The 8944-nt window shown below is 36.0% G+C and overlaps 1 protein-coding gene across 1 annotated transcript in view; it reads right to left on the minus strand.

The window, feature by feature from the left end:
* Window positions 1-1856: 1856 nt before the first annotated feature.
* The window catches only part of LOC113803995 (anillin), a gene marked incomplete at its 5' end in the record, with an annotated part of 19844 nt that continues 12756 nt past the window's right edge, over window positions 1857-8944 (minus strand). The window contains 4 exon segments of the mRNA XM_070120891.1: window positions 1857-2788; window positions 2972-3144; window positions 3266-3460; window positions 3735-3917. Coding sequence (XP_069976992.1) covers window positions 2665-2788; window positions 2972-3144; window positions 3266-3460; window positions 3735-3917 — 675 coding nt within the window.

Here is an 8944-nt window from a genome sequence, read left to right on the forward strand (position 1 = left end):
GTATTGCTGGAATGACAGCCCTGCTAGGTACAAGCTTGTGCTTATATGACCTGAATTTAGTAACATTTTTTATTGGCCTTCTATATACACGTTTATTTAACTTGATTCGCTTTAAAAGATTTCTCTTGAAATTCATAATATTCATTAGTAACAAAGCCATATTATATGTTCAAACTTGATATCCACACACGTTATTAACAATATACAAATCAAAGAAATGAAATGAGACATTTGAGAGGAATCATATCCAGATATTTCCAATGACAAGCAAAAACGAAAATCTCTGTGTTTATGGTTTGTTTCTTTGACCTCTGGACACAGAATGATTTAAAAATATATTTCTGTAGTAAAATATATGCACGGCTAGGATTCTCTGATGATAAAAACACAAAAGATACAAGGTTTATATGGGTGGTTTAATGACACATAGAAGCCAAACTCTGAAGGACTCTCACAGACATTGTTTGTACATGCTGACATCCTGCCTGTCCACCTTTCATTGCCCTTCCTATGGCAAGGATTGGCCACTATGAAAACGATCTACTTGCTTGCCTCATTGCCTATGATGCAGAAGCAGTACAATGCTACACTATTCCTCCAAGTGGCCACCGAATTCCTACACCAATATTACTAGATTAGCTTCCTTAGACATAACCTCCTCTATGAAGTTTATATTTGCGGAGAGTCTGGCCACCCTGCTAAACACTGTCGCTCCACAGCTGGCTGCCCTCTATTTGGTATTTGACTCAGAGCATCTCAAGATGCAATTCTTTAAAACATTTCTTAGCTGTAGAGGTCAATTTCAGCTCAAGAAAGTATCTCTTGCACTCCATCAAAAACATCAACTGCTTTACATTGAGCTGGGTTCCTGATGAATTTCCAGGCTTCACTCTTCTCATCTACATTTGGGAGGTTGCTGATGAATTCTGTTTTCAAATCAGTTAGAGGAGTCATTATTTGTTTCTTTGACTTAGAATCTAGGTTATTGTGAATGAGAGCAGAAGGCAAACTGGCTGTCTTTCCCTACTGAATTTGACATTTCCAGAGGGTGAGTTTGGTCATGAAGGTTTGAATGTTGTTGTGGTGCTGAGAATATAGATGATTTTCCCTTGTAGTTTGAGGTGTGAGCATTCAGTTTCAAAGATGTCCACCAGGTAAGATAGAGATAGATAGCTGAATGCCTTTGAATTGGAACTTGTCATGGTGATTTGCCTTCTGCTTCAACTCTAGAAATGTTATTTCTGATATTCATAAAGCCATCTGAGCATGTTCCCCTTTAATAGCCATCACATATTTGTGTGAAAAAGCAAGGCTTCATTGATTCAGATTCCATATCCATACACAACAGTTTGAAAAGACAACTGTTAAAGGCTCTACCTTTGATAAAGTTGACAACCTTGATAGCCACATTCAGGACATTCCTTATTTGAGCAGGTAAGGTCCTGTATGCTATGGTTTGCACCTCCCTTGGGAATTACTGAATCACTGCCCTTGTCACACCCTCCACAATATCATGCACAAATTTGAGGAGTGCATAACTAAATACCAGAATTTCTGTGGCCTGGAACCCTCAGTGTCCAACTAGAAGTATATAGCAAAAATTACTGTTAGTCAACTCAAGCCCTAGCCAGCCACTTCAGCATACATACACTTATTAAAAATGAACAAAATCTCTGTTTTTACATTTATTTACTTTTTCAAATGCTCATGTAACCCTAAGAACATCCTAGGGGTCCTGAGGATTAGAAGCTTAGGAAGCCACCCCCACAAAAAATACCTTAACAGTCTAATAAATTGATGGTGAACTTTGTTAAATTAATCAGGTTATAAGAGAGGACATTTCAAGTAAACTCCTGTTTTTGCTACTGTTTTATTACAATAGGACAGACTGTATAAGGGATGCTATAGACCTACAAAGACGATGTTATAAATAAACTGGAGGAAAGTTATCCCCATGTAATCTTCAATATTTAGTCAGCACTCCCATAGAAAAATATCTAGTTTATAAGGCTATATAGAATCTCTTTCAAAAATTCAAAATCCTGCACCCCAAAAGTATAAAATGCATACTGTACTGCCTCAATGTAATCAAAATGTATGGCTAGAGAGGAGTGAGGTATGAATTACTTTGCAAAGTCAAGGATAAGTTATTCATACAAAAGAACATTATTACTGAATCATCACTGCTCATTTCTGCATGTTCAATGCAAGCACAGATGTGTTCAACAAATATTCCTTTGGATAGTTTGCCATTATTCAGAAACTGATAAGACATGTGATTAGTAACATATACTACATATTTAAATATAAATAAATCCCACTACAATAAAAGTAAATCATTGTAATAAAGCATATGAAAGCACACTATGAAAAGAAGAAATATGTTCATAAAAAGCATCTCTGCTATAAAATATATATATATTCCATCATAAACTAATGTGTTTCCTATCACGTTCAGGTAATAAGTTTTATATAAACATCAAGAAATTTGGCAAGGCACTCACTTTCCTGTCAATGAAAACTGTCAAATTGGCAAATAAAAATAAGTACCTACTGTTCTAAATCTAATCATTTGGCCCAAGAAATTAGTTTTTTTTTTTTTTTTTTTTTCAAAAGCAAATTTTTGTTATTTAAGCTGCAAATATCCTTAAAGAGATGTGGCCATTATACTTGGTAATCCTCTGGCCTAAGAGCATCAGGATCCCAAGCCCTGATGTTAGCCAAAGCCTTGTTAAGCTTGTTGCACCACAGAATTCTCTCCTCCTTGCTGTCTGCAGACAAGAGCAACCTAAGGAAAAAGTAGAAACAACCTTAAATTACCAGTCATATTTTAGACACTATCTTCAACCTCAGTCAACTGAAGAAATTGTACATCAAAACGTAGAGGAGCGAAAAAGGAAAAAGGACAAGAATACAAAATAGAGAAAGATATAAACAAAAGTATGACACTTCTTAGAACAAAGATACCCACTTGCTAACAAGAGCAGAACCATGAATCTCTTGAACAAGATTATTAATATCCCCACTGTAAGCAGGACGCACGCAGGTCAACTGGAAGGTATGCTGACGGGCACAAACATCTCTTGCCACAAGCTCTACACGCCGTGTTGTGCATCTACGTAGATCGATCTGTCCAATGGCATCCTGCAAAGAAATGCATAATCACTGCTGATGGAATTTTAAAATTATTATGCAGAATCTAATTCCTAAAATGAAATCCCAAATAATTTTTAGACAAGTGTCATCTAGTGCTCCATCTCCCTACCTTCTTGGTCTCATCATCTGGATATCTCCAGTATCGAAGGTGCATTCCGCTAAGGACACACCACCTTCTGTTCCAAGCACCAAAGCCCCCAACATCCTCAAACATCGTGAGGAAGCCTCGCTCTGTGATGCCTCCCTCAAAGCTACAACTCACGCTCATCAGCAGATGGCCATCCAATGGTGAGGAAAAAGGGACCTATTACAAAAGCAGAAAACTTTGATGAGAATCTCATTCCAGAAGCAAATTTAGGCAAATGTCTGCATATACATATGTACAATGTTATATGAATACATACATACATGTATATTCACAGATAAGTACACATATAAAATAATTAACCTATATCCAACAAAACTTAACTGCGAAGCAAATAAAACCCAAAATAAGCCTTTCATATCTATGGAAAAAAAAAGTCTTCACCACAAAGGATTCACTTCATTTAGGTGTAGTTATATCTTAGGCCATCTACCTTTTCAAGTGTCCAAGCATTCCTGGTGAGTGTAGAAATGTTAAGGTGAGTGAAGCCAACAAGCTGGAAGGAGGAGCTGCGAACAGCAAACGGGCCGCCAGGAGACTGCACAGAGGGGGATGCCACACGTGAGTCATTCTTCTGCAACCTCTTCAGTGGGGTCAGCTTCATGCGGCTTTGCTCCTGCAAACAAAACACAAGTAGATATACACAAAGGACAGGTCATACAAATCACATAACTAACAAGAGTACAGATTTCTCAAATAAAGAACTTATGCATGATTGTGCAATAAATCATACACTGGGGGTTGCAAAAATAAAAAGTAGTATCTTTAGCTAGTCACTGATTTAGGGTATTCAATCAATGCATAAGTCACATCTTCCTCTCATGTGCAGTTTTAGCATTAAAGATCCTTTGTCTATATTTTCCAAAGGTATAATTATAATTGCAAAATCAAAAACCTTTTAAGCAAAATAGTAAATATATCATAAGGACTATATTATTACACAGCATCAAACTGTTGAAGTAGTTTCATTCACAAATAGTAGAAATGGGTTTCATTCCACAAGTTGCAATATACAAAACAGTGTGCATGGTATCCATATTAGTCGTTTCATTCTCATGTCATTCTCTATATAAGAGAATTAATATTATAATGTTTATTTATTTTTTTTTTTTTATGGAAATCCACTATTTCATAAGCTAGTAACAAAGCGTGGAAATCAATAAAAGATGGGATACCTGGCAACTACTTTTTTCTGAATAAGATGAGACCAGGTCTATGTTCATGGATAAAAAAAATTTGCCTCAAGCTAGGCCCTCTGGATACCCACTTTTTCACCATGAAAATCTGAGAATTTTTCCTTTTTTAACAACTCAGAATGTAATTTTCAATTACAATTGAGTTTTGAGATGATCATGTAAAAATAAAAAGAGTAAATATTGACGGATGCTCCCAAACAACACAAAATATGAAAAAGAAATATTAGCTTCAAACTTAAAGCTACCCTTTCTTTGCATCAGCATGCAAATGCATTAAATCAAAGAAATAAAATAAAAAATAAGTATGACTTGTGATACTATGGAAAATGTGTTGCAGCAAGAAATACTAAAAAAAAGAGGGCAACCACAAACTGAATACATACTGAAACTTAGATAGATAAAAAGTAAGAAAGATAGGAAGTAAGTAAATAACTCCAATAAGAAAAAAATAATTTCATAACTTTGTTGCATGGTAGTCATTATTGTTTGCCATCCAATGAGTCAGCCACAGAAATGGAAGCAAAATGAAAAGAAGTGAATAGGAGTTTCAAGACACAAGAGGCATAGGCTATAAAACATATGAAAATGATAATGAGAAAATTGGTTTTAAAAATCAGACTTTTAGAAGTTTCGAGAACTAACACTTAATAACATTTAGGAACACTTGAAATTGTCACAAATAGGCTAATACTGTGAACCAGAGCATGAAAAAATAAAGATTTACCAACTAAAATGAATGTATAAAGGTGTAATGAAAGTTACTGTGACATATGATGCAAAAGGTATAAATGAGAATTAATAATTTCAGGACAAGAGATATATAACTGATGCATTTTGATTGAATCATCAGTTACACTTATGAAACTTTATCGAACATACATCAATTACATTTTTTGCAGATCTGACATGAATTGAGAAGAAATGTAAGCTCAACATCAGATAGCTTTATAAATCAATTTATAATGAAAAGGCTTCTTGCTCTATAGTCCCAAAGACTAACAAAGTCATTCGGAATACCGTTGAAGCTGAGAAGAAACTTTTATATATAAACTTACATGTCTGTGAGGCAGAGGAAGAGGGGTGTGTAGGAGAGGATGTGGTAGAAGAAAAGGTGGGTGTAGGAGAGGATGTGGTAGGAGAAGAGGAGAGTGTAGGAGAGGATTTGGTAGGAAAAAAGTGGGTGTCGGAGAGGATGTGGTAGAAGATGTGGTAGAATATTTAGATTGCCTGTTGCAACAGGTAAAGTGAGATGGAGGAGAGGTGTGCACAGGGGACATGCCAGAAAATTTGGATTCAAACTGCAAAAAGCATTTGACTGGGGTAGAGAGAGCATAGAGGTAGGGTGAAAATGGGTAGAAGAAATAGGGAGGAGGGGGAGATGTTGAGACATCTTGGGAAAAGGGAATGGAGCAGAATAAATGATAGCATTGGAGTAGAAGGTGAGAAAAAAAGCTTGCGGTGAGCTTCCAGTTTGGATCTGAGGGAGGTCACTTCTATAGAAGCTAATCTTTGCAATAATGGTGTAGGACTTAGAGCAGAATCTTGATGGAGTAGTGCAGCACTGTACTGATACTGCATAGGAGGAGGAGATGGCATGGAGGATGTTGGAAGCGAGGAAGGGGCATATTCTGAAGACTAAGTAATGACCTGGGTAGACGATTTGAAGTGAATAAAGTTGACAGCAAGCATTGAGGACGGGGTAGTACTAACAGTAATCGGAACCTTGATCACAGGAGAGGTAGGGGTCAAGAAATCAGAGAAGTCAAACTTAGGCTAGCTGATGAAGGGGCAAGCCCAACCTATGCACCGCATGCCCGGGATGTTGGCTACTTCCGGTGTGGTTCAATTGGTTTTGTGTACGTCTAGGACCTGACTTGTGCCTGATTGCCCAGCCAGATGTAGGTCTGCCTCCCAGAAGCTCAGGTTTGACAAGCCAAATGGCTCTGGTCCTGAGAGCATCCCTAGGTAGCCTGCATCCCATTTTGGTTCAATTACTATGACACTCTCCCTGGGGTCAAACCGAGTTGGCTAGCATATTGTATAGGTACATGAATGAGGAAACTACCATATTACTTTTAAAGCCCAGGTCCAGTTAGTTTTTGGGCAGTGCACGTGAGACCCACTAACATGTGGTTAGGTAAACCACTAGTATGTGCCTGGCTACACTTGTGTAGGCTTTTGCTTCTTGCAATCAAGCATATGGCATTTGAAAATGATTTTGTGTATAGATTTGAATTGTGAATGTTCAAAAAACACTTTTATACCAATATCAGAAAAAAAAAAAAAAAAAAATCAGTGATTTAACCCATTACTGCCAGTATATTTTGAAGCCGAAAATAAAAGTTTCTGGGTAGCTACAAAATCAGCATGCGGGGCTGGCCCAGATTCTGCCCGTGCACCGGCCGCGACCAGCTGATGAGTTGGAGCGCAAGAACCAATACTGTGTCACACTAGCGGGACGCCCAGCAATTTTTTTCTGGATGTCTCGTATGTGGGACACCTGTTGAAAGTGGGTTAATATGAAATATTTTGTGAAATATATCTCAAAAAAAAAAAAAAAAATTGAAGTTTTGTGTTCTTTCACACATGAAATATGCTTCTGTTGAGACTCCCTGGTAATATGTTGTAGATTACAAAAGGATCTGTATGTATAGTGAGAACAAGCACTAATGTTTGGAAATTGCTATTTAAGTAATAATTACAATATATCCATCAGACTTCACTCAATGGTTGGTACTTTACATCATCGGAAAATCTGATTTGATTTGAAATTGGTCTTTTTGCTGTAAAGGGCACCTAAATTTGGATTTTTGGACTTCGGAGATATAAGCTAGATACCGATTATTTCATGTTGAAGATGGTAGTACACAGGTATACCCACTCTGAAATAAAAACTATATGGAATTTTGAGCTCATTTGTATGCAATCTTTTGTCTGGAGTTGAAAAAGCTATCGCATCCCTTTCATAAAGTTCCAATAAAAAATATTACATTTAGACGTTACTGTAGGTCTTAGGTACCGTAAATACACAAATATCCAACCACACCTAGGTGTCCGATGAATTAATGCACTTCTTAGCAAAGATAATGGGTGCAAATGACTAAAAACCAACTCTACACTTGTTTCACATTGAAAACTGTAACTTTAGAAAATTGTCAAAGAAAATGGTTTGATGGGGATAACTATTTTATTTCTTTACATATAAAAGTCAATGTAGGCCTGCTAAATGACTAAATGATTAAATTTTTTAACCTTGTGTGCGCGTGTTTACATACATATTATCCTCCTCGAAAATTATAAACACTCAGTGAGCATGTCCCAATTGCCCTGTGTGGAGAAATGGGAAAGATTCAACCTTGGTAAGTCAAATTCCATGTGCTTTATATATATGCTTTTAGAATTCACAAAATTTAACCACCTTGTTGTATTCATGCTAGTGCTTTATAGCTAGGACGATTTTCTACTGATTTTGCCATCCTCAGTTCTCCTTTACTTCAAAATTGGTGAAAAAAAATAAAAAGAACTTTAGATTTGTTGTTTCAATGGTTTATTGTATTTATTAAACTTTTCAGATAGATATATCAACTTTTATAACCAAAGAAGAAGAAGAAGAAGAAGAAAAAAAAAAAACACCTTTACAGAATATCGTCCCTATTGAAAACAATAATTCCAAATGACTTTGTAATCATCGCATTGCAAAGTAACTAAATAAGTTATATATATATATATATATATATATATATATATATATATATATATATATATATATATATATATATATATATATATATATATGTATAACATCATTAGACTTTACGAAAAATAACAGGGATAACAAACTTTGTCCAATATATAGAACATCACATATCCGTTCTTTGTTTGCACAAGCTTTGGTACACCAGAACTCTTGCAAGTTTCGTGCGATTCGAACGCCGTTTATTGCTTTCGCTAGAGCATCAGAATCCTGAGGCCGAGTAAATAGCCTTTTTTTGAAATTTGGAATAAATAAAAAACATAATTAACAATAAAAAGTGACCCCCCCCCCCCCCCAAAAAAAAGGCAATTTAAAAAACTGGTTATTTACACAGCTTTAATAAAGGGTAGATCTAACACAAGTTTTTTGGGAGGATAAATCAGGAATAAAATGCAACCTGTGAGATGCACCAAAGACAATAAAAAAAGTAATATTTTCGACTTTTGGGGGGACGAGGTTAAAACTATATGAGACAAAGCGCAGTTATATAAACTATATTATGCAAGAACAATCCATGAATTATCTCTAACTGATATCTTTTTTTATGATGAAATGAGTAAAGCAAGGTAGGCATTCTCAGGGACAGTTCCCCTTAGTGATTTTAACCTTTTATAGACCAGCATGACAACTTCATTGTGCAAGGATCTGCTGGCTGAGAATCAGATAGAATAAGTGTAGTACCCTCTGTGTTTA

Source organism: Penaeus vannamei, chromosome 4 (assembly GCF_042767895.1).
Source record: "Penaeus vannamei isolate JL-2024 chromosome 4, ASM4276789v1, whole genome shotgun sequence".
Classification (NCBI taxonomy): Eukaryota; Metazoa; Arthropoda; class Malacostraca; order Decapoda; family Penaeidae; genus Penaeus; species Penaeus vannamei.